Genomic DNA, 26,712 nt, shown 5'->3' on the forward strand with positions numbered 1-26,712 from the left:
GCCTGGTATTGGAAGCAGGGTGACCGCACACATCCAGTGCCTACCCTCCTTTGAAAGTGGGACAGAGCCAAGGCCAAGTTGACCCTTAGGCGCTGTGTGCAATCAAAGACACTATTCTGGACTGAAGGGCTTGAATCCAGCCTTCCACAGCGCTGCCCACGGCACCCGACTGCTGCCCACACCACCCAGCTGCTGCCCACGGCGCCCGGCTGCTGGCTCAGGTGCCCAGGTCCCCGGGTGCAAAGACGACAGAGTCTGAGTGCACAGGAAAAGCCAGTCCGCCTTTACTGTAGTGAGTGCAGGTACAAAGAGTTCACAACGACCTCTAGCAGTTTCTTAACCATTGGATAAAAAGTTCACTATAATATTTATTGTATAATGAAGAAAAAACAACACATTCAGGGAAAAATTGAGATCACTTTTTCTTAAAAGCTTCATCTCAAGGATGGCAACAAAGTCCAGCTTGTGCCGCCAAACGGTTTCACATGATCCGACTGCGTACAGCGTCTCCTGTGAACTGCTGACTACAAACATTCACCAAATACATAAATCTCTGTTAAAAAAGCCATTTTCAATAGAGCAAAGGAGTGCGCCTTCTTGCACAGCCACATGAAGAAAAGTTTCTACAGAGAAATAAAAGCTTTACATTTGTCAAAATCTTTTTCACATTCTAATCATCTAGCTTCTTACGACCCAACGCCAGGAGTTTCTGGTTCCTTATTTACTATGTATTTCTTGTGCGCGTGATGGTTAATACAGAAAAGGTTCATGCTTTTTTTTTTTTATCCTTACAGTTAAAGGAAATGGTGAAACAGATATTGTTCGTCTAGAACAAACCCCTGATTTCGTTTTGGACACAATGGATGTTGTTAGGGCTCAAAAAGATGGAGTTTTGGTGGGAGAGACAGTGACTGGCTGGCAGTTGGCGCCGGCAGCCTGGGCTTGGGCCAGCGCCACGTGAAGCTCTTAATGATGAAATACCTGTCTGAGCAGATGCACGGTGCTGTGATGGTACAAACACGGCGGTGAGTGGGGGTGCGAAGGGGCTGCCCTCCAGGGGCGCGCACGCGTGTTCTGGGCCTGTGGGAGGGCTAACAGTCTGTTCCAGAAAGCGGAACACGTGGGTGCTTGGTCAGTCATTGAAATACAAACTCCGAGCCTTGTGTAGGATTAGTTTAGAAAACAGTAGTGCTGATTATAAACCTGCATAGAAAGAAGACTTATTGAGATACAGTCAGAAAGCCATCTCGTAAGGCACACAAGAAAATAGACAGTAAATGTGAATGTGGCAACTCCTCCCCCCGGTGTGCAGAAGCTCGGGAACATGCAGAGGAATGAAAGAATCACTCAACACTTTCAAAGCTAGGAACGGTTTACAAAGTGGTAAGGATCAGCTCGGGGACTCGGGTGGAGTCAGGCCTGGAAGTGCTAGGAAAGTGAGGACGGCCTGGGAATCCTTTCCACCAAAGCGCCAGCAGGCCCAGCCCGGACAGAGCGACCGAGGCTGGAGCTGTCAGGAGCGCCACGGGGGGAGGCCGGAGAGGCGGCGGCCACCTGCGCACTCCCGCAGAAAAGGGAGAAAGCAGCAGCAGGGGCACAGCCCTCTCTGGCTGGCACGGAGGTGCCTGGCTTGGAATCCAGTTCATGGCACAGCCCGGGAAAGGGGTGTCCTGGCTCTGCCCACCTGGGGGGCCCGTGTGTGCGGGCAGGGGCGGGAGCCACATCTCTGCCCTCAGCAAACCTTGTTTTGCCTCGCAGAAGGCAGGACTTCAGTAATGCCTGAATAAAGACCCGGGATGACACGCTCTGTATTTATGCAGATGAACCGGACACCAGTCTTTCTGCCACCTTGCTGTGTATGTACACGTATAAAACCTTGAACACTGCCCGCCAGCATGGAGACTCGGGGGCCAGGGAGAGCCCGGCCACAAGCCTCTGCGGAAACCCGCCCAGGATCCCAATCCAAGTACAGCATAGTAACAAAATAGCAAATATCAAACAGTGACAACTTGACTCTTAAGGACATAGTCCCTCTCCCCAGCTGGCGGCAATCCACAAAAATAGACTTTTTAATCTGGTGACCATACAATACATAGGTACTGACATCAAAGGTGAGAATATATTTAAGATGCTATATACACAGAGTTTGGCTCCACTTTTAATTTACATATAGAGTGTTCATGGCTTTTTTTTTCCAAAGTTCTGCTTGCAAGATATTTTTTCCCCCTCTTAAAATAAAACTAAAAAGTTAAAACAAGATAAAGCTATTCTCTAAAAAAAAGTTACAGCTTTGGCTTATATAAATAATTCAGAGCAGACTGTGTTCAAAAGTAGTGAATATAATTTTATATACTCATCAATTCATAAGGGTGTTTCTTTCATAGAAAATATATGAGCTAAAGTCATACCCCCTTGGAGGACAAGAAAGTAAAAAGGAACTTCTGCCATATTCCAATTATAACTTAATATATTAATTTATTTGTTAATGCTCTATACTTCTAGGCTAGTATTTCAGAATATCTCATGCGTGTTTCCTATTCTTTTATTAGCTAAAGATCACTTCTTGACCCAATACATTTTTTGCACGTGCAAAACAGTTATGTGGGGAAGGTTTGTATTTTTTTTCTTGTTTTTAATATCAACAGCCCTTTCCCATGCACCCCATTGCAATAAGACCCAGGCCAGGTCGGGCACTAATAGAATGCCATTTATGTACAGTATTGCTTTCTTGGGTCCTGCTTTTCTACTGCTCTGTTCTACAAAGCGTTTTTCTCAAGTCACTAGTCACCACGTAGCTGAGAAGAGCAGGGGCCTGGGGCTGCCACGGGCCAGTGTGGGCGCCGCACAGGGCAGCCCGGCAGCCGCCACACTGGACTCGGGTGGCCAGGAGCTCGCAGGAAGTGCGCAACCCTGCGTATGCACCACCCTTCCCCTCACACACACACACACACGCACACCTACATACATACATACGTGAAGGGCCATATATGTATGTACATATAAATAGTCCACTCGCGTCCTGCGTGGCCGGTTAGATAGGTAGGACTGTCCAGCAGGGCCAGGCGGCCGCTTATGTCACCCACGCGTCCATCCGCATGCGCTTCACTGAGGGGCTCTCCCTGCCCTCGGCGTTCGGGGGTCTGCCCAGTGCGATGGGCGAGTGGAAGTCACCCCGTGGGTCCTCACGGTCACTGCCGTCATAGGAGCTGCTGGAGCTGCTCAGACTGTCCACAGGGGAGCGGCCCATCTCCTGCCGCGGCGGCGGCTGTGGCTGGAAGCCTGACGGTGTCATGCGGTCCCGCGGTGGGGAGATGGGTTCCGACTTGATGCTGATGTTGGGGTTGGTGTTGATGGACAGACTCGAGCCCTGAGGGACCTGGCCACCGGTGCTGCAGGCAGGAATGGGAGAAGTTGGGGAGAGTGGTCTGCCCGGCACTGCCCCCCTTCCCGGGGCGCACGTGGAGAGGCCCCTCCGCAGCCTTTTCTAATTCCAGTTTACCAGGTGACCGGTAACGGTGCACAGGAGGAGGACAAGGGCTTGGCGAGGGAGCTTCTAAGAGAAGTACTGGGGGCATTGGCTCAGGGGTCCCCGAGCCTGGGGAGGAAGAGGTGAGGGGTCAAGTGTGTGTGGGGGGTCTGTTCTGGGTTCTCCTTACCAGGGGCTGACCCAGCAGGCACTAAGGCACATGGAGGCCAGGGCTGGGGTCCCCCACTGTGGCCATCCTGTCTGGAGAACAGGGGGGGGGTCTCAGAGGCTCTGGGGGACTGACTGGGGTGTGCGGGGACGCTGCCTCTAGCCTCAGGATTCCTCCGTTCTTTAGGCTCGGGCCACCCACATACACTTACCACCCCATCCCGTGTCCTGGGCTGTCACCAGACGTGTCTCTGGGAGTCTGGGACCGTAAGGCTGCCTCAGTGACCCAGAAGCAGCTCTTCCCACCCAGGTATCCCCAGAGAGCAGCCCTGCTCCCCAAATCCCTTCCAGGAAGGCCCTATGGCGCTGCCGGCTGAACTGGGCACAGCGCCCCACCCCCAGAGAGCAAAGATGGGCGAGTGCGTGGGTACTCACACAAGCGAGCTGAGGGCCGCCTGCCCGAGGTGGTGGCCCTGCCAGGCGGAGACCTGCCCCAGAGACAGTGGCCCCGTGGGGCTGAAGCCCTGCAGGGCGGAGAGCTCAGCACTGGAGAGCGAGTAATCTGCAAGGCAAGGACACGACTCTTAGAAGGGTCTCAGTGGAGAAGCCACGTACTTCTCTCAAGGTTGGTTTCCAGGACTGGGTTGCATCACTGAGGGACTATTCACACCGCGGCGGCTTCACCCTAAGCTTCACCCTTCATCCCAGACGGGGTGACTTTCTAGACTCTGAACAGAACTAAAAGGACTTCACGGAAGGATCACCTGCCTGAGAAACAGGCCAGCTCTGTCTCAATGGTCTGATGAGTGACCCTTCCCATAGAGGCCCTAGGCCGCCTCTGCGGACAGCCCGGCCCGGCTTCGAGAATGTCTTAGCCCTGGTCAACACGAGCACCGTTCACACGTGGGGTCGCTCCAGCCCAGGACAGAGGTGGCAAAGACTCCTAGACTCACCTCTTTGTTGGGCATTGAGAACGGTCTGTATGTGTCCGTCTCTCCAGTGAACCAGCCCAGGGACCATGTGTGATGTGGGGATGGAACCAGGTGGCAGGTGCAAGGACCAGGCTCACACAAGGGCCCAGGACTCCCCATAGACGGCGACTACACTTGGGCTCTCACACACCAATGGCTTGTTTGTTTTTTGGGGGAGCTACACCCACGATGCTCAGGGGTCACTCCTGGCTCTGCACTCAGGAATCACTCATGGTGGGGCTCCGGGCACCCTACGGATGCTGGGATGGAACCTGGGTTGGCATTGTCGGGACCAACACCCTCCCCGCTGTGCTATGGTTCTGGCCCCCGCCCACCATCCTGTGTCAGTGGAGGCTCACCCGGGTTGTAGGCCGTGGGCATGGCAGAGTAGACGACGCCCTGTGGGGGCAAGCTGGGGGTGGTCACCGACACCACGGGGGTAGCGAGCGGCTGGGTGGCTTGTGAACTGCTTATCCTTTGGGTATTCTGTGACAGAAGAAAGAAGTGTGACTCAGTAGGTATTTAGGCTCAGACTGTTTGAAAAAGAACATGCAATTAAAAAGTGACATTCTTCACAGTTTTATGATGAAGCATTGTTAATGTGATAAAAAGCTTTCCAATACTAAGGGGACTAAATATTTAATTTTCAGGGACTAAGCTTATTGGTGTCACAGACAGAAACTTGTAGCTCCTTCGTGTCCTGCTGGCGAACCCTAACTGAAGATGTCGAAGGACAGCAGACTGGATCTCAAGTGGTTGTTAAGGCCAAGAATTTGGATTTCCTTCATGTGACCTTATGTCACGGCTGATTGAAGTGTCCTGTAAATGCCTTGGGCCCCCAAGGAAACTGGGTTGTGGGACGCAGCTCTCCCTGTGCCCCTGACCCATTGGGTTTCCTGTCGCCCCGGTTCCCCAACTGGGAGAGGCTCTCAGCCCTTCCAGTGATGACTGGCACAACAGAACAACTGACCTCCTATGCCAGTGAGTTAAGAAGAAACCAAGCCAGCTATGGGCTTTCAGCTCAACAGCGTGCCCCACACCAGCCCCGCCAGCAGTCACAGGGATACCACAAGGCAAAAACTACATTCTAGGGGGACTTTTCTAGGTTAAGGGCTGAAGCCTGAGAACTGACATGTAGGGCCCTGAGCCTGACGAACAAAAGCATAATAAGTGCCCCCCAAGAAAAGCATCCGGTTTCTCTGGAATCACTGTCAGAGGGTGCCAGCAGGAAGGATGCAGGCCACGCCCAGCCATGCTGAGACACCCAGAGCGGCCGCTGACCCCTGAGTTAGCTGATGCCGACTGAATCAAAGACTAGAAATAACCATTTGGTTATATACTGGTTTATAAAGTGGCAATTTCTAGATGTTCTACTCAAACATTTAGAAATGCATCTTTGAGACACCAGGCTGAGGGGGCACTGCGAGGAACGAGGAAAGGCATTTCTGTCCATGCATCAGATTGATCTTGACCTGTTTTGGGGCCCGGGGCTTACTCCTGGCTCTGTGCTCAGGCATCACTGGTGGTGGGCACAGGGACTGAACCCAGGTCAGTCACATGCAAGGCCTTGCTCGCTTTACTACTGCTCCTACCTCCAAGTTCATGCATTTTGGACTGGGTTTAGATTTAGTCTGAGAGCCGCGGCTGGGGGGGAGGATGGGGGCTCTGGGAGATTTTATGTACAGTTCAGCACTCCTGACCCCGTGCCACTGCGCTTTATGAAAGCATTTTCAGAAGCAGCAGAGGGCGACCTACTACTACAAAACTCACATGAAGCATTTTACAACTTATAAAAAGGTCTATTTCAGATGAGCTGTTTTATTTTGAATTATGAATTTCTGCTTAACAATCATTAAAGTATCCTCAAAAGAGAATTCAAATTTGCACAAATATACATCAGACTTATAGTTTTGTATTGGTAAACTAAAATATACATCTAAAACTGTGAGAACAATCACAAAAGCAGACATAATCATCTCTTATTCTGAGATCAGGCAACCTTCTTTGAAAACACTGCAAAACACACCAGCATGCATTGCGTTCATATTTTAAACTAAAAGCATGTTTGCCCCATGCTTTCATGCAAGATGAACCCCTGTCCTGGCCAAAAACTAAACACTTCCCAAGTTTTTTTCCCTTTAAAATCATGTGATTAACCACTGACACTGAGTCAATATATCACACCTCTGAGATTTGGATTTTCGTTCCCAAAGAAGAAACGGATCAACTGAAAGCTAGTTTGGGTCAAATTATTTTCTAGCTGGAAAGCTGGGGAGAGGGAGAGAAAGGTGCTCTGAGGCAGTGTCGTGACAGTCCCTGGCACGGCTCCACTCCACACGCTCCTCAGAAACCAGGAACCCTCTTGTGGCCTAGCTGTGCGCGTGCAGGATGGAGCCGCGCCAGCTGGGAAAAGGTGACCTCACCGAAAATGATGTCATCGTTTTGAAAGAAAGAGAAATAACACAAGACCATGTGTTACAATCTGAGGAACTCTGAGGGTGAAGTCATTTTCTAAAAATATGTTCATTTGGGGAGCTATATAAGGTATTTCATATCTTTTCTCTTAAAAACAAAAAAAAAAGTACCCATGTCCTGTGATCAAGGGCAGCTATTGTTTCTAAAGACTGTCCCAATGTTCCCTTCAACAAACAAAATGAGTCAAGCTAGACAATCATAAGCAGAGTAACAAGACCACCAGGAAATAATTTAGTTATTCAAAGTGCTTGAACAGTTGAACAACAAGGCAAACATCCACAACCAACGGAAGGCTGGTGGCTAGAAAGGGTCCCGTGCTCTGCTTTCGACCCCTTCCCGGCCGGAGCCCACACTCACCAACTCCGACTCCTCTTCCTCCGACTGCCCAGCACATGAGAGGGATACGAGAGTCAGTGTTGGTTCTACCAGAGATGCTTCAAGGAAACCTGCTGTCGGGGCACTAGCAAGGGTCCGTGGGGGCCATGGGGCACTGCCTCTGCCGTGGAGCTCCTTCAGCTCTAAGGCCCGGCCCTCACGGCAGCCTTGGCTTGTTCTGCATTGAGCTCCCATCTGGAAGGGGATCCTGACTGCTGACTGGCTTTACGCTCGCACCAGTCCTAAAGTCTCTGCTCCCTAGCAAGCAGAGACTTTTATGTTTTCTTATTTTCCTCAGTCATTTTGGACAACCTGGCAGGCTACCGAATGTGACCTGCCCACACGGCAGAGTCTGGCAAACTCCCTGTGGCGTACCCAATATGCCAAATACCAGTAACAATGATGGGTCTCATTCTCCTAAAGAGCCTTGAATATAATCTCAGGGCTAGGATGAAGGAGACGTTACTGGGGCCTGCTCGAGGCAATGGACAATTAACAGGATGATTTGTGATTTTGTGATTTGATCTTCCTCAGTAGCTAGTACAACATTATGAAACAGTAAGCAAACGTGTTAAGAATAGTAGTTATAAGTAGCCGGACTTACACAGAGTTAACGTGCAAATTTCCCTCCCGTTGATCGTCGATTTGCTCGAGCGGGCCCAGTAACGTCTCCATTGGAGACTTTGTTGTTACTGTGTTTGGCATATCGAATACGCTCGGTAGCTTGCCGGGTCTCCGAGAGGGGCGGAGGAATCGAACTTGGGATCGGCCATGTTGGCTGCGTGCAAGGCAAACGCCCTACTGCTGTGCTATCGCTCCAGCGTGCAAATTTAGTTGTTTTTTTTTTCTTTTGTTTTTTTTTTTTGGACCACACTCAGATGCTCCCCCTGTAGGGTGTCGGGGATCAAACCCAGGTTGGTCACGTGTAAGCCAGACACCTCACCTGCTGCACTATCTCCCCCGCCCCACAGATTTAATTTTCATGTGAATAATTCCAATGGAAAAACTACACATATAAAGAAAATAAGATGAAGGCAAGTTGATACATTCACTGTATAGAAATCTCAATTCTTTCTTAATTTACTTAAATCAAGGTACACTTTTATAAACATTACTGATTGGTGAAGTAGGATCCAAAAGCAAATTTATCCACAAATAAATGATGCAAAATAGAAGGGAAGATGGTTTTTAAATGCTGAAGATAATCACTTGTCCTCCACTTGCTTTTTTTCCAATGTCTCACAAATTATCTTCATCTCCAGCAGTAATTTACACACCAAGATACTGGATCATTCAAGAGTGTGACTAGCTTAAAGAACACACTGAGTATATGACAGAGATGCTTCCAGAATTCCTAAAACAAGATCATCTTGACAGGCTGTCAAATGCTGAATTGTAATCTGCCCTTAATCTTCGAAAATTTGCAAATAATTCTTGCAATATGCATGATTTTTAACATTTTTTCAGGGTTTCTTGGTTTGGGGGCCATACCTGGTGGTGCTCAGGGATCACTCCCTGTGGGGCTCTGGGGACTGTGTGTGTGTCAGGGATCAAACTCAGGCTGGCCCCATGCAAGGCAAGCGCCCTGCCCGCTGTCCTACAACTCTGGTTCCAAATTTTCTTGAGTTTTATTTCAGAAAAGAGAGCAGTAGGCTTTTCTACATCTAGTTCCTAAGTGATTATTCTAATAACTTCCCCATTTCCCCAGCTCTTTCTGGGGGCCTGTTATACATATTTTAAAATAACTGCATTCTTCAATGAAGTTATATTATTGACAGCTCTTCTGAGTTCAAGATCTTGTAGTTTTGCCTATGTTTCCTCAATGCATTTTATAGAAACAGTGTACTATCCATTTTGAATTAACTCTTGTGAATGACGTGAGGTGGGGTTCTAATATCATTTCCTTTCTACAAGTGGCTATCAAGTTTTCTCAGCACCATTTGTTGAAGAAGCTCTCCTTGTTGTACTTCATGCTTTATTATAAATTAACTTTCCATCTAAGAGTTTATCTCTGGAATCTCAAATTTGTTAATGTGATCTGAAAGTCTCTGTCCCTGTAGCATAAAGTTTTAATTACTCTACTGTAGTAAAGATTAAGGTTTGGGAATGTAATGCCTCCAATTTTTTTTTTTTAGGTGTTACTGGGTTATTATGGATATTTCTGATTCCACACAAAATTTAAAGAAGTATCTTTTATGTCCTTAAAAAATGCCCTAGTGTTGGAACACTGTATGCATGATTATTAACAATAATAATAATAACAACAATCATTAACAACATTGCAAATTAAAAGAACCCCTTAAAAAAAAGAACTGCATTCTCAAATACCTCTAGATGGCCACTGCGAAGTGGGTGGCCTCAAAGAACAGACCCTGTCCCTGGGAAAATGTGGTGCACCCACCACTTGGGTGACTGTTTCTTTAGTCTCCTGGACTGAGCATTAATTCCTCAAGGGACTGGACACCCCCTTGGTCTGGGATCATTCCTGGAAGGGCTGGGATTGGATGCAGCCACCCCGTGTGCAAGGCAAGTGCCTCGATGGAGCCGGCCCATCTGAGCGTCTCCATCTCGGGAGCACCAACCATGGAGCTGAGGACCCTCCCAGGGCCCTGGCCCTGGCCCTGGCTAGTTCTGACATTCTGTCTTTCAGACTGTCCCCCTCTCAGATCACCGTTTCTCATCAGAAATGACTTGGGGGGGGGATGTAAGGGGAGGGGGTTAGTCATCTGAGTATGCTGTTTCATGGCCCAGGCCTGCGACACGACGCTGTGTTCTAATGGTGGCTCACCCGGTCCTCCTCCTCCACTCGGAGAATCCTTCAGGAGAGTCACTCCTGCTTCCTCTACTGGTTTCTTGGGGGCAGAGAACAACAGGGACCAGAGAGCTGGGGGAGCTGCTCTCCGCTACTGTTGCGCTACCATTGCTGTTCAGCTGCTCAGACTGTCCTGGTCCGTGGCTCCTTTGCAGGTCCCTGAGACATTTTGGTGTGTCTTTCCCACGGGGACCTGGCACCTGCCTGAGTGCCTCCTGCAGTCACTCTTCCCAAGCGCCCTAGGGCCCTCTCTGGGATGCCCTTGGAAGTGAGACCCAAACGTGGGGTGCGCTCTGTGACAAGCACTGACTCCTGCATGAGCTCGATTTTCAGATGTTTGAAAGCATCTGAAGTGGCACTCGTTCCCTAAACCCTCCCACTTTGCTTATTTGTGACCCCTGGCAGGGCTCAGAGGACCATAAGGGGTGCGGGGGATTGACCCCATGTCAACCACCTGAAAGGCAAACAAACACCATATCCACTGAGCTACCTCCTAAGCCCCATAGTTTTCTTTTGTAACTTACAGAAACTAGAAGGGATTTGTTTATTCTGATTTTGCATTAGGGTTTGCTGCTGGTCCACTTAAAATGCATTAGGGGTGGTCCCTTCATGTCTATTTTATGAAAAAGATCATGGTGTCATTTCTTTCCTCAATTATCTGACTGTGAAACCATCTGGTCCTGGAGTGTTTCCTGGGAAGATTTTCAAACTTCAGTGTCTTTAATAGATATTTACCACTCAGATGAACTATTTCTCTTTCACTGAGTGTGGGTAACTCACTTCAGTAGTTTGTTTCCATGGAATGCGCCTGCCCATGGCATCTAAGCTGGAACAGATGTGTGTCTAGTGGTCTTTGTTATGTTTAATATCTTTTGGGCTTTATGACTCGCCTCTTTTATTCTTGACAATGATAACCTGGATCGTCTTTCTTTTGGACTTCAAATTTATTCATTTTAGTGACCTTTTTAAAAGAGCAGCTGTGGATTGATTCCTTTGACTGTTGAAGTTTCACGAATTTCTGCTCTTTTTCTCTCCTCTTGCTCATGTCCACAGCTCTAGGATTTCAGTTCCTTGAAGGCTGTTTTCTGGCACGAAATAAGCTCTATCTTGGTGACTGTCAGAGAGGCCTTGAGAAAACTGAGTTTTTTTTAAGTCACAGATTGGCTTTAGCTGATGATTATGACCCTATCTGTGATAATTTGTATGGTTAGATTAATTTAAAAACATCATTCCTTCTGCTGGCTTATTGTCCTCTTCTACTTCCATTTCTTGAGCTATGACCACGGTTTTTTCCAATTCTGTCTCCTCTAATGACCTATTAATCCCTCTTTTTCCCTATTGTACTAGGGTACAATAAACATTTCCGAGTTGTTACCAGGGTTACAACAGCCACAACAAAGAAACCTGTTCCAGGAGTGAAAGCCTGAGTGGCCACTTCTGGTCAAGGCCCCGAGGCCACAGACATGGGAGGGGGCGCTCTCAAGGTACCACGTCACATGGGGAGTGGCCAGCAGGAGAGACTGGAAATGACATGTTGGGGAGGATGTGGACAAAAAGCGACTCTGGTGCACTCTCGGTGGGAGTGTAGATGAGTGCAGTCTCCGGGAATGGCAGAGACGCCACGCAACAGCAAAATGGGAATTGCACATGATTCCGGATCATCTCAGGCCTTTATTTATCCCAGGTTCTGCATCCGTATGTTCAGAGCAGTATTATTTACAGCAGTCAAAACAATCACTGTGTTTTACTATATAATCGCTATACCTCTTTCCCTCCAAGTAAAGCCCACAATTTGGGGTGGGGGAATCTGGCCCAGCTGGGTGGTGCTCAGGGTTTACTCCTGGCGCTATGCTCTGCATGTGGACAGATGCACTGAAGGCCCTGTGCTAGCTCTCGCCTGCAAGCACGTTTTTTAGATCACATAATGCGGAGCCAGTGGACAAGACGCCCTTAGGGTCCAGCAGACAGCATGGCCATTAGTGTCTGATTTCCCAGCAGTGCTGAGTGCAGCCCTGGAGGCCGCCAGGGCCTGAGGGCCTGAGTCCTCTGGGGCTCGGCACTTAACCACCAGCCTGGTGTACAGGTGCGACCCTCACCACCATGTGGGAGACCCAAAACAAAGTAAAAACAGTGGTCACAATCCATTTTGGCACCAAATCCGCAGTGACTATGCTGTGAACTATGGGTGCAAGAGCTGCGCTCCATGGTCAGTGAATTTTCACTGCTGGGCTATGAAATGAGCCCATGACCGTTATTCGAAAGTTTCACTTGTGAAATTTGGGGGGGAGGCCAAAAGCAGAACAACTGGACACAGCAAACATGGTGGCACCTTGCGGAAGGTCGGCCAGTGGGAGGAGGGGCACAGGGGCCTGGGTCCCGGGCGGGCACATGCTGCTTCGCTCTTTGTTTGCCAGAGTTTGGTCCTGGCTCTTCGGTAGGTTAGGTTTCTCCCTCTCTGTCCTCGGCACTGCCTAGCCAAGACCCAGCCTGATAATCCAAGGGAACAATGCCATGAAGAGATCTGAGACTACAAAGCACGAGACAAATGCAGATTACCTCAAGCCTGAAGCATCATTTCCATTCACCCTCCACACCAGGGAATTAAGCAGCTGCACAGTGAAGAACACCTGTCACATCAATGAACGTCTCGACAATCAAACAGGTGCTGAACAGGATGGTTTTAAGACTTGCTAGAGCAGTAGTACTACAGGTAAGTGTTTGCCCTGGATGAGGCCGGCCCGGGTACAATCCCTGGTACCCCAGGTGCAGAGTCAGAAGTAAGCCCTGAGCACCACTTGGTGTGACACAAAAACAAACCAAAAACACTGGTGCATACCAATTTTTCCCCAACAAGGTAAGGGGAATAGAAAAAAATCATTCAAAAAAACACATAAGGATTCCAAAGCAAATGAAGCTGAAGTCACACAGTCACTATGAAGAGCCTAGAGGAGCCTCTGTCCCTGTCACAGAGCCACCGGAGGAGGAGGGACAGGGAGAATCACGCTGAACTCAGTCACACTCGATGCATTCTTCCCTACCCTACGGTCACTCTCTTCAGTTAGATAGGCATTTCTAATAAAAAAAATTTGGTATTTTTCATGGAAAAGCATGTGAAAGTAGGCAGATCAAAGTAGATGTGTAAGTAAGTAGATCTAAGTAGGCAAAGTACAGGGGAAAAAATGACATAAGTCAGAATTAATCAGTTTGGAGAGAGACTGCTAAGCAAAGATTTCAGCCTGGTAAAGTTAAAGGACAGTAACTTCTCCCTATTCCACTTTAATTTTAAATTAAGCAAGTGTTTTCTCCTATTGTTCCCAAATCTAACATTGTAATGTTTAAAATTGATTTCTCTGAAATAAATGATGCTTTTAAGGGTGGGGGTGGGGAGGAGTGCATCCTCTGCCTCGTAAACGTGACTCGTGCCCATCTTTCTGGCCCTCAAATGCTAGTATTTACTTGGGGGGATACTCCCAGCTTGGTGCTTGTGCCTAATGATGCTAGGGACCAAATCTGGGCTTCCAGCCTGCCAAGCGTGTGAACAAGCCCTTCTGAATGACCTTCTACCTTCAAATGCATATTTAACAGAAAATTAATCACCAGGAAAAGGTAGAGGAACTTACCAAAGAAAACAGACTATGTAGAAAATAGTTTTGATTTGGCTGTGCTCAGAGACCACTGCTGGCGGTAGGGTCAGGGGACCACATGGGATGCCTCCCCCACAGTGCTATCTCCCCAGGAAACACTTGATTTAAAGAGAAAGGACGTACCAGGGGGGGCATCACGCCCTTGCTGGAAGAAGGGATGACGACGCGGAGGTCCGGCTTCCGGCTGTTCATTCCAAGGGGGCCGCTGCCTGGCGGAGGGGGGGACTTGGTGGGCATGACTTTGCCTAAGCTGTTTGCACCCGTGGTTCCAATCAAACTTGGAGATGCTCTTGAATTCACGAATCCATTCCCTGGGGGAAAAGAAACGTCACTCCTTAGCGTGAGAAGAGCCACTGTGCAACTTGGGCATGCACATGAAGCACGTTTCCCGCAGGCCCTGTCGCCCACAATGCCTACAAATGCCCTGGCAGGGAGCTGCAGCTCCAGCAAGGTTGAACGTAAGAAACCCAACCAAAGGCTGAAACGCACCGGACGCTGACGACTGCTCTCCCTTCCCGAGGCTTGGATCTGCTGAGGGGCCCGAGAAGGAAGAACCTTGTTTCTTACAGGGCAGCTGCCATGGGGGAAGAAGATACTGGAAACAGCTGAAGGACAGGCCCAAGGTTATACTGGCGTCCATATGGACAGCAGCGGCCTCCCACTAGGCTCCGGGGAAGCAGCCCTGATGTCTTCTCCCAAGCCCGCCCCTGTGCTCTCCCTCCAGCTGCCTCTGGGTCTTTAAGGTCCTTGTGCTTCCTGGCCATGCAGTGTTTATTCTGGCCACCTGAAGCGCCAGTGGCTACTCCCCCACTGCTCTGCTTCCTTTCCTTCCCATCTTGGTGGGTCACCTTCAGGCCCACTGCTTTCCCCGTGTCTGAGTTTGTGCCCTGGCCTGTGCTACTGTGTTGATGAGCATCTCTGGGACTAGCACCACCAACAAAAAGAACCCCCTTAGTTTTAACTGCTGACTCCTGAGCAATGCTCAGCGGGGCCAGGGGCCCCTCCTGGCAGTCCTTCAGCAGAGCAGATGCCACAGTTGGGGGCAAGCATTGAGAGGGCTCTGGGGCTTCATCAGGGAGACTGGGAGGCATCACAGGAAGTGAGAGAAAAGGTGAGCGAGAAAGGCAGGCAGGTGAGTGTGGGTGACCCGTGGCTGCCATCAGATGGGAACGTCAGTTATATTTGTTGCATCCCAGTGTGAAGGGAAAAGACAATTCCAGAACCCACGAGAACTGGGCACTACATAAACACACCCTTTATTAACATTCACACAGGGACTGACTGAAACAGAGGATTTGTTCTGCGCTTGGCCCCAATTTGGAGAATGGAAAACGATTTCCCCCTAAAAAACTGCAGTGAGTTAACAGCACCACAAGTGCATACCTGCAGACCCTAAAAGCATCGGTATTGGGTTTTAGATGGCTTTTATTCTATGAGGCTACTTGAATAGAACAGAAATATTTTTAGGGCCCGAGAAATAGCACATCGGGTAGGGTGCCTGCCTCGCACACAGTATCAACTTAAAAATTTTAAACCACTGAAAACAATGAGGTATTTGGGAGTTTATAAAACATTCAGGGACACTGAGTAATGATACATAAATGCAAAGCGAAAAAATGACAGAGATAGATTTAAGCTGCTGAGAAGAATCTGCCAAAGAAAAGGATGCTTCACTATTTCAGCTTATAATATATTTAGTTTAGAAGATTTCTTCCCCCGCCCTTTTTTTTTGGGGGGGGCTGGCCTCAACTGAGATGCTCAGGTGTTACCTGCTGACTGCACTCAGGGATCATTCCTGGTGGGGGCTCAGAGGATCATATGGGGTGCCGGGGAACAAACCTGGGCTGGCCGCATGAAAGGCAAGTGCCCTCCCCACTGTACTACTGCCCCCACCCCCCGGTTAAGAGATTTCTATGGCCAACTGAATTTAATCAGTGTTTTGCTGGATCCTGACTAGTGCAATTTCCCTTTTCTCTTTTTTCAAAGGAAAATGCCAGCTTAGAGAGCATTTATTTTCCCTACTTTGGGGGGAATCTCACAGTGCTTGAGGGCTCAGTACTAGGGCCTAAGGGCCCCTCAGTGGGCTGTCCAGGGGCGTCAACAGCTGTCAGAGGATTTGTCTTTCTCTCCTTCCCGCCCATTCTCACCCGGCTGTTCAAGTTGGCTCCTAAACTTTACCAAGTAACCTTCCAGTTTTAGGGGAGCAGGGGAACACACCTGACAATGCTCAGGGAACCCTATGGGGTGCCAGGGATGAGGTAAGCACCATCCCTGTTGCCCTGCCTCTCAGCCCTGACCCTTCCAGCTTTAATTGACCAATGTGACTGAATTTTGTTGCGGGAACTGATCTTTCAAATTTATGAAGTTGCTTCCTAGTCTGCATTGAAGCTAACCCTCCTTTCCCAACCCAGAGAGTACTTGCCTGCATCCTGGTAAGCTTTGAAAGCAATGCTATTACCCACCCACCCCCCAAACATGTCCTCACCCGGGTATCCATGGAGCTGAACTGACACCTGCTTAGCCATTTTCTTCACACACAGGCCAGTTTCACAGAAACTCCATAGTGTGCAGCAGTATAAGATTAGATTAGCACAAACAGGTACAAATGAAACTTTCTCCTAACTATAGGATGGCATAAATGTCTGATCTTAATCTCTGATAAACTCAAAAAGTTCTGACTGATTGGCACTTGTATGAAGGATAAAGCCATATTTCCTCTGAAACACACGAGAAGCTACAAAGCTGTGATTTAGAGGAACAGATGACCAAGAGGCACGAACACTCTTTCTATGATGACTGTCAGCTCAGCAGAGCCCAGCAATGCATGAGAACTACTCTGCAGGAAAGAGTGGGGAGCTAAGTGCATGGAGGGATTACAGGATGACAGAGTGCTTGGTGACGAGCCAGGTTCAGACACGTTCCTCATGTGCACTTGGTATGCTGTGGAACATGGTGATGGACTGCCTCAAAGTGTCTGACTTACCTCCTGTTCATTTATTTTAAATAAGGAGACACCATTACTCAGTGTGTAACCTATACTGCTATGAAGAATAAAGTTACAGACTAAATCGGTCCCCAAATTTAAGATTATTATTAAATGTGGGCTTTTCTTTCTTTGTCCTGGGGCCACACCCAGAGGTGTTTGGGAACCTGTGCAGTGCCAAGAACTGAACCTGAACCCAGGAGGGGCACATGTGAGCAAGTGCCTGCCTGCTGTATTAACTCTCCAACCCCGTGTTTTCACATTTTAACAAAATTATGCCCTGATAAAAATGCTCTTGAACAAACTGTGTGCTGATGCCTCCAGAAACATAAAGTTGATTGCAGTTAAAGTCCTACCGTCACTAACCTGGGCTTCAGGTCTCAGAATACTAAGTTCAGTGGAAGCAGTGCCTGCAGTGGCTGGCTGGTACTCCATGTCCTACACTGTCCCTCTGGGCTAAGCTGCAGGCCATGTCGGCGGAATGTTTCACTGTGTATCTGAACTCAGAAAATCACTGAAGCTGTACTGGCATGCAAAGGATTTTGGAAACTCAAGATTCTGAAAAATATTATTCAAAGCAAAGTTCAAGAATTGATTTTATAATATTGGATAAATTTTCATAAACATGATAAATTCTAAGAATTTTTGCTTTCACCAACCATGGAGGAATTTAGTGGAAAATTTGACTTTATTTTCATATTATGGAGTATGTTGCTTTCTTTCTACAATTCACTACCCTATAAAAGAAGTATCAATGAACTTTTCCATGCTCAATTTCTTTAGGAGAGATTCCCAGGAATAGGAATAGTGAGCTCAAAGGTATAAATGTTTTTTTTTTTTTTTTTTACAATTACTGAAACACCTTGCCAAGATTCTGACTAGCACTGAGGGTTGTGTCTGTGGTTGTGTTTGTCACAACCCTCACGTGCCCTTGGTATGCTATGGATCACAACATCACCACTCCTACATCAGCCATGTCCCAAAAGAAAGTGGAAATAGCTGGCAATTAGTAACTGGTTTTGCTGCCAGTTTTATTCGAATTTCATGATTACCAGCTACTCTGAATATTCTTTAGTTTTTAAGAAACTAGCGGGGTCAAGTTTTGAAGCCAACTGTTCACGCAGGTGAACTGAATTACTAACTGCACCCCACCCCTGCTCTCCCAGATGGGGGATGATGGAGGGGCAGCCTGGGTCCTCTCCAGTGGCGGCGCGGGAGGTCTCCCCAGCCCTCTGCTCTGCCCTGGCTTCTGGGCCCACATCATTGTTTCCTTTCCTGGTTCTGGGGCACATCCTGGCAGAAATGGGATGCTCCTGCTGGCACTACTCCAGGGAGCAGCATCAGCAGAGGGGAAACAGGTTGCCCCCTGACCCCAGCAAGAACACCTGGACCCTCTGTCTGTTCCCAGCATCACGGAGAAGCCGCTGCTTACAGAGGTGTGTGAATGAGGACATAAGATCTTTGGCGGGGGGGGGGGGGGGGGGGGGGGGGGGAGGATTCTTGGGGGGCAGGAGAAGAGTGAAACACCTGGTGATGCTCAGGGGTTACTCCTGGCTCTGCACTTGGGAATTAGTCCCAGTGGTGTTTGGGGGACCATATGGAATGCCAGGGATAGAACCCAGGTAGGCCGTGAGTAAGGCCAGCATCCCACTCACTGTGCTCCCGCTCCAGCCCCCTGCATGGCCTTTTGGAGGGCAGAGCCCTCTCCGGGCCAGGCCACTCAATGCCAGGCCCTGGAACCGTGGGTCCCTGACACGTTTACAAATAAATGTTCAGGTGCACATGAAGGAACAGCATCTTTGTGTCATTTGTGCAACGAACTTCAACTCTCTAAGCACTGTATTACCCTAATATTTTCATTCTTAAATTTGTAATTTTAAGTGATTAAAAATCTATGCGCACTAACCATAATTATTAACCCTACTAATATTAAAGAAGCCAGGAGTTCCCTCAGGGCCCTCGAAGGAGGGGACTAGAATTGGGAAGAGCTCTGATGGATGGGTGTGTGTGTGGGGGGGGGATGCCTGAGATAAGCAGGAACACATGTGGCTAGGGAGGAGGAAGCTGAGGCCGACTTTGAAAGGCTCCCATGGAGACACAGAGGCAGGGAGCATTCAGAGGGGAGAAGCTGGAACAATGGGAAACGTGAGCACAGAGCACAGGAGGGGAAGAGCAGAAGAGCAGGCGCCTCTCGGGAGAGCCCATGGTGTGCTTCGATGAAGCCGCTCTTGCCCGTCCCATCACTGGCTGGGTTACAGGACAGTCTTGAGTCACTCACCCACGGGGCTGTTTCCGGCTCCATTTGGCACTGTGAGGTCTGCCGTGTTCAACATCCCACCTAGCGGCATGACAGGAGAGAGGACAAATAGTGAGCATGAAGCAGCGCTCCTGATCACATCAGTGGGCGACTGAGCAGAGGAGACCCGTCCTCCCTTGCTAAGAAAACACAGAAGAAACACTGCCTCAGCCGAGTCTTGGGTTACTGTGCGATCTGATACAGGTGTGGGCGCACACGCGCGCGCGCGCACACACACACACACACACACACACACACACACACACACACACACACAGATATTACATATGTGATTTTGTCTCTAAAGCTCTGGCTGCATTTCCCTCTCTGTGTCAGAACGGAACAATGGGCAACCGACAGCAGTGGGGCAGTAAGTACACTAAACAGCTGCTGAATTAATGAATACATCGGGCAGAGGGCAAGACTGAAGCCTCCTGACCGTGGCCGGGCATGTCTAACGGGAATGGCTCAGAGTCTGTTCAGACACACGAAGCTCCGATCCAATTTCCTGCCTGCCACAGTAAGGTTTCTGCAGGATAATGGAAAGTTATCTGCTCTGTTTCCCTGTGCTGGATCAATGCCCGAGCCCCAGAAGAATCAGGCGCCACTTCATAATCGTGTCAGCCATGTAGTGGTAACTCTTGCTCATTGGGGCAATAAAGTTAAGAGGTGCAAAACAAGAAACTGCTTAAGTGAAAAATTTGTTTTCCACCCTGTTCAAGAGCCAACAGGAAGGCGGGGTGTGTGGAAGCCCATCGTGAACAGTACTGCGAATGACAGCACAAAGCTCTGCCCCACACACCACAGACCTGAACTGCCAGTGCTCGGCGGTCTCTGAGGGGCGCCTGGGGACACATTTCTATGCAGCGTGGCTTGAGGTGGAGAGAGCATGCTGGACTCGGTTAATGCTGAGCTGGCGGCCAGAGAGGGCGACACCAGGGAACTCCCTGGGCTTGTGTAGGATAGAGCACTCGGGCTGGTCACAGGCACTGTGACAGACATGGAGAAGTTCTGAGGGGGCACACCAGGCTGCAAACAAAGAACAACGGACAGAGATCACCATTAGCAACATTTTCGCCAGATTATTAAATTCAGTAACTCACACTCTGTAATATGCTCCAGTTACTCTAAGCTGATCAAGTAGAAGATGACAAATAGCCTACTAAGTGATATATAGATATAAGCTTTTTCTTTATGTAATAATTGGTTGAAAAGTATCTTTATTATTTTATTTTTTTTTTTGCTTTTTGGGTCCCACCCAGCGATGCACAGGGGTTCCTCCTGGCTCAGCACTCAGGGGTTACTCTTGGCAGTACTCAGGGGACCATATGGGATGCTGGGAATCGAACCCGGGTCGGCCGCGTGCAAGGCAAAACGCCCTACCCACTGTGCTATCTCTCCAGCTCCCGAGAAGTATCTTTTTTTTGGCGGGAGACCAGTGCAAGGGAATCACACTCAGGGCCTCTTGCATTCAAGGCATTTGCTCTACTTCCGAGCCACACCCCCATCCTGTAAGCTACTTTCTTTTGTATTTAAAGATGAGGAGGTCTGACATGAACCATTTTTCTTTTCTCTCTCTCTCTCTTTTTTTTTGGTTTTTCTTTTTGGGCCACATGCAGCAGTGCTCAGGGCTTACTCCAGGCTCTGCACCTAGGAATCACTCCCGGCAGTACTTGGGGGATCATCTGGGTTACGAGATCAAACCTGGGATGGCTACATGCGAAGCAAGTGCCTTACCCACTGTACTATTACAATTTTGCATGTATTAATACATACAGAATAATATAAGGACTATGTTTCTGAAAATAATTCAAAATTACAGAAGTCAAAGCTGATTATTAAGGTATCTAATTTAGACATTACAAAACATCATTGTTACTACCAAGTTAAGAATCACTAGCATTTTAAATACAAATCATTTTAATGCAACATTACATCTCTATTAGAAGTTTCCAAAAACGAATAAAAGCATAAGTGTAGACATAAGATTGATCTATCAAGTTTGGGAAATTATAAATGAGCCCTAGTTTGATTTATTAACTGACAATGGGCAAAACTTTTTTCAAAAAAATCAAGTTATACATAACACAATGCAAATCTGAACATAATTACAACACAAAGAAACAGTATAAGAAAAAAAAACTTCTTAAAGAATCAATTTGTGCCATGTGCCTACATAACATGTGCAGTGTTAGAATATTAGGACCACAGCAGCTATCTAATTAACTCATGCCAGTACATCCTACAGAGGGTTCTCAGAAACGACCAAAGGACCAAGGACTCAGCATTTTTTATTATGGGGAGATGTGCAAGCTTGGGAAAAAGCCAACTGACCATTGGTTTTACAAGCAGTTCAAGAACACCGCTTCCTTAATGAGATGGAGCCGGCCCTCTTTCCTCAGGCACCTGATGCTAAGAACAGGAGTCGGGAGGTGTCCACCTAGTACTATGGGACATTAGACTGGCAGCCAGATAGTGAGGTACTCAAAACTAATTTGGAAATATTCAAGCTTGCAATCATTCCAAGCTTTATAGCCGTAAGACTTACAATGCTTCCTGAAAGCATGAACAGAGCGGGGAGTCTTATACGCAGACTGTATTTAAAATTCTGGACGTTTACAACAGAAAGAGGTCTCTGCCATTCTGTGCACTGACTCTTTCACTTTAGAGAGGAGGACACTGCAACTGGGGGGATAGGTGCCATGAACATCAAAGGCACAGAAGTGGTGGGGCTGGAACAAGTCGTGACTTCTCTCTCAGATGCCAACCATGTTAAAATGGCCTAAAATCAAGACGAGAGCGCTTTTTCACTTCCCTCGTCCTGTCATACCCTCTGTGAAAAACAGGTGTGCAGTCAGCTCTTCATGCACAAGATAAAAGCACAAACCATACGTTAGTACTCACTGCGATTTTATGATTCCGCATCATATTATCAAATTCCTCATTAATTTTTTTATACTTCTCTTCCGTGTGTGGAGTTAGCACATAGGAAGTATCAGGGTCTGGGCTGTCGCAGCCTCTGTGCTCCTTCTTGCTGAGCGCCTAGATGACGAAGTTAACAAAAAGGATCAACAAATAAAAAGGAGAGGTAAAAGAAAAGTACTTACAGGGCCTCGCTTGAAAATAAAATCACTATCTTCAGTTAGTTTGCTGAATCTGTCCTCCGAGAGCGGACTGTGCTCAAAGTAATCGTCAGCATCAGGGCTGTCACACCCATTAAGGCCTTTCTTTCTTAGGGTCTGAAACACAATCGGAAAATTCACACACAAATGATACCCTCTTGCCAGGAGCTGAGTTGTAAAACTTAGCTGGTCACCGGAACTAGCACAAAGTCCCCTACTTTCGGTCTGAATTTGCTCATAACCACTTATCACTTTCCTATATACTCTGAAGTAGAAGATCCTGACACCGATTTTACTGGCAGCCACGTTTCCTCTGTGGAAGGAGCAGGGGACGCAGTTTCTATACTACAGAGCATCTCTCTGCCTTTGCTCATCTTCCCTGGTTCAATTCAATACAGCAAGTTGACTTTCTGAAGAAATGTCGGAAGCATCAAAGATCATACTGACCTCTCACTTCAAACTTTTGGGTGAAAATATAGGGAACAATTCGTTTTCTGGTTAATTTTTTAAAATCAAATCATTATAAAAAAGACTTGTATTTAAAAGGGCCAATCTGAAACCAAGGGCTGGAAGAGCTAAGGAATATTAGATTTGCTTGCAGACTTACTTTTTTTGAAGGAAGCAAGGATCAAACCTGGGACCTCACACTTGCTGGGCATCTGTTTTATCACAGAGTCAACGCTCCCTGCCCTAGAATGTCTCAAGTTTTTTAACCCAGAAGGTATTAATTTTAAGATTAAATTACTGGGTTCAACCATTTAAAAATGCTTTGAGGGGCTGCAGTGATAGCACAGCGGGTAGGGCGTTTGCCTTGCATATGGCCCACCCGGGTTCGATTCCCAGCATCCCATATGGTCCCCCAGGACTGCCTGGAGTAATTCCTGAGTGCAGAGCCAGGAGTAACCCCTGTGCATCGCTGGGTGTGACCCAAAAATTAAAAAAAAAAGAGCTTTGAGACTTAATGATTTGTTGCCAGTAACAATTTGAGGAGTTAAAAAATTCCAAGTACGTCTATTATGAAGAAACTTAAGTTTGACCAACTGACAGGTCCTCCTAGATTAAAGGAATTAGTCTAAACTTAAGATAGTTTTAATTAAATCATAATCATGGTTTTGGGGGAATTGTTTTGGTTAGGGGGAGACACCTGGCCGTGCTCAGAGCTACTCCTGGCTCAGTGTTAGAGGGGACCACATAGAGTGCCAGGGATCTGAACGAAGGCCAGTGGCATGTAAGGCTAAGTGCCTTCACCGTTGTCATTCTACCTCTCGGGTCCCAGAACTTGATACCTTTTTCAAAGTGATTTTCAAATGCTGGTTCGTGGAATGGTGCCAGAAAGACAGTGTAAAATGGCTGGAAATTGCCACTTTAATCTTAACAAATAACATGTTAAAATTTGAACTCTTAATTTCATTGGGGTGGGGTAGAAGAGAGGGGATGGATGTTTCAAGAACCCTATGACATCACTCTACAGCTATGCCAGCTGTAGAATGCACTGCCATGCAGTAGGAACTCCACATACAAGGCCTCAAACGCTCCCTCACAATCACTGACCATGACAACAGACAGCAAACACACCCAGCTCCCCAGCATCAGCCCAGGGCTCTGAAGCCCACGGCCTCACTGACCACATGGGCCCTCACATGTACCTGACCATAAAAGGTCCTATTCTAGAACAAAGGGATGGAGACAGCGTCCTTCCCCTCCCCCACCCCTGCAGCAAGTCTGCTTGCCAGATCTCTGCAACAAGTCGCTATCAGCACCGAAGACGCTAACACTCAGAAAACTGGAACATGGTGAACTCTACAACCCACAGTCTGTGAATCCCAGCAAATGCAGTAGGTGCCACACACGAGATTTGATCAGAAAGCTGTTGATTTAATTCTAGTCTCAACACTTCTCTCTTATTTTTATAGATTAAGACCGGATGGGGCTCTGTTATATTGAAACGTTGATCACTAAAATCTCCACGAATATAATTATCCAGTATCTAACTCTTCGGACAGTTTTTTAAGTTGCAGAAGAAAAAGAGCCCAGCTTTTAAGAAGTACAAGGAAACTGTCATCCCACAGTGGTGGGGTCAAGCCCGCTGGCCCCGTGAGGAAGAACAGCGCCTGTGTGGGGCTCTGCAAGCCTTCACCTCTCAGGGTGCCTGTCACTGCGGGGGAATTTAAGAGGCTCTATCGGCTCTGCAGATAGCCGGCAAATGTGCCTCTGTGGGCTATCCAACTTGTGTCTTCTTATCACCAAAACATGAAGACTTGTTGTGATGACCCAACTACCATAAAAAGACTTTTTCTATCCCCGCTATCGTTACCAAATAGAATAGTAAACGTTTCTCCTGCTGCCCTGGTCCTAGCAAGTGGAATGCTGTCATCTGTTCGCAAGGCCAGGCGAGACTCAGCAGGAACAGGCCGCCTCAGTTTTCTCACACACTTCAAACGGGACACAATCAAAACATTTGGCTCAGTGAGGAAAACAGAGTCTGGAAGGTCACCATTCTGATTTAGTGAAGAAGAAACAATGAAACAACAAACTCCTCACCCAGACTCACTGGGGCTCTCACGGTTTCCCTGATGATAATGCCCAGTCTGAAAGTAAACAAGACTTCAAAAGGTGCACAACTTCATATAGTGGTAAACTTAAGGGGGACATGATATTGTGCGGAAATAATTTCAAATTTCAGTGATATGTGTATACAGATCATGCTGGTAATGGCCCTACTGACGTTCACAGAGAAGCTGGAGAGAGAGTGAAGGGCGGAGGCAGCTGCCTTGCATGTGGCTGGTCCTGGTTCTACTCCAGCTCCACAGATCGACCCCAGGACCACCAGGAGCAATCCCTGAGCACAGAGCCAGGAGGAAGTCCTCCACATAAAGCGGGTCCAGCCCCAAAATCAAAAGTCACAAGAAAAAGTGGTTTTATTTTTGGTATTCATTCTATCATTTTATCTAGAAGATAGAAAATCTCCTGATTAAAAAATTCCTTCCATAGATCTCAGTTCTCTGATTCGGTTATTTTACAACTCAATAGGGCTAAATTTCTACCAAACTTCAGAAATAGTTAACGGCAAATTGCTCTATTCAGAACTTTTTCCAGTGGAATGTCATTCATTAGTGCCTCACAGCTTATGGCCAACTTTGTCTGCATCTGAAACTCCATTTTAGCTTCAGGTTTTGAAACCCAGAATTTTAAGCTCTTTGTACTGGTTGAGATCTTACTAGTCCACTCTTTAACGGATTAAACAACAATAACTGCACTTGGCTCATTTTACAGTTAAATCTTCTTTTACATCCAATCTGAAATTTGGAAGATCCACAGTCCAGCTGCTTATGTCTGGACATGTGGCCTACTGCCACCTTAACTAAAAGAAAACTGCCAATTATCCTTTAGGACACATGCTGAAAATAACCACCCCACCCCCCAAATCCTGAGTTCAATCATCAATACCACCTGGTATCAGAGAACTGCTGGCTACGGCCCCTATTAATAAAAAATTATATTCCCATTATAGTCAAATTCTTAAGCAGAAAACATTAGACATCATTACATTCTTTAGAACACAGTCCGAACCCCCCTACTTTACTCTTCCTTCCCCGTGAAAACCAAGTAGAACAGCATTTTTCTATATACAGATTTTTCTGCAGGGTGAGGGCAGTTTACAAACCCGGTGGCTTCTCCTAGCTCTGCTTGGGGGCCTATATGGGATGCTGGGGGTTGAACCAGGGTTGGTCATGTGCAAGGCAAGCGCCCAACCTTTCTCTCTAGCCCCTTTATATACAGATCTTAACATTACTAAAAACCCAACATATTTAAAAGATGACAATAACTCGGTCATTTAAAAGCACATATGGAGACATACATTCTATACCAATGAATGAGAAATCCATTTTAGAATGAACTTGTTCCTGGAAACTCTGAGCCACAATTTATTTCATGCTTTATTTTGGTGCTTTACTAGCCATCCCCCACCCCCAGTTACATAAATTAAAGTACAGGGGACACTGAGCGAGGACAGCAGAGAGGATGTTTGCCTTCCATCACGGCAACCCACAGGGTCCCCCAAGCTCCACTGGGCGTGATCCCTGGGCACAGAGCCAGGAGCAAGCGATGAGCAACACCGGGTGTGGCCGAAATCAAAGAAAAATTCCGCTAAAGTTCCTCCTCTGAGTTCTGTTTCCAGTGCCGAGAGCTACCATGTTAGGTAAGTCTCAGCACCACAGAACATCCTAAGGTGTCCTGGGGCTGGGCTGCTGCTTTCCCGGGCTCTGTGCAGATGTAAGGCATAGGGCCACCAGTCACTGGAGCCACAGGAAGAAGCCAGCGTGCTCAGGGCAAGGCAGGAAGCTGGAGCCCGCTTCCAACAGAACCCAACCCCTGTCCCGCCACCAGCTGTGCTTGTT

At 47.7% G+C, this 26,712-nt stretch overlaps 1 protein-coding gene across 9 annotated transcripts in view; it reads right to left on the reverse strand.

Moving 5' to 3' along the window:
• Positions 1–260: 260 nt before the first annotated feature.
• Positions 261–26,712, reverse strand: part of MEF2A (myocyte enhancer factor 2A) — a 96,200-nt gene continuing 69,748 nt past the window's right edge. For 6 of the 9 annotated variants that reach the window (XM_056124307.1, XM_056124306.1, XM_056124301.1 and 3 more), the window contains 8 exons: positions 22,095–22,232; positions 20,000–20,219; positions 19,173–19,232; positions 14,035–14,222; positions 7,438–7,461; positions 4,965–5,091; positions 4,070–4,196; positions 261–3,389 (listed from right to left, as the gene is read on the reverse strand). In XM_056124307.1, coding sequence (XP_055980282.1) covers positions 3,071–3,389; positions 4,070–4,196; positions 4,965–5,091; positions 7,438–7,461; positions 14,035–14,222; positions 19,173–19,232; positions 20,000–20,219; positions 22,095–22,232 — 1,203 coding nt within the window. In that variant the 3' untranslated portion in view covers positions 261–3,070. Of the gene's footprint in view, positions 3,390–4,069; positions 4,197–4,964; positions 5,092–7,437; positions 7,462–14,034; positions 14,223–19,172; positions 19,233–19,999; positions 20,220–22,094; positions 22,233–22,297; positions 22,430–26,712 lie in introns of all 9 variants that reach the window. The other 3 variants (XM_056124303.1, XM_056124305.1, XM_056124304.1) reach the window with 3 other exon arrangements.

The sequence above is a fragment of the Sorex fumeus genome, unplaced genomic scaffold, assembly GCF_029834395.1.
Source record: "Sorex fumeus unplaced genomic scaffold, SorFum_2.1 ptg000051l, whole genome shotgun sequence".
NCBI classification, from domain to species: Eukaryota; Metazoa; Chordata; class Mammalia; order Eulipotyphla; family Soricidae; genus Sorex; species Sorex fumeus.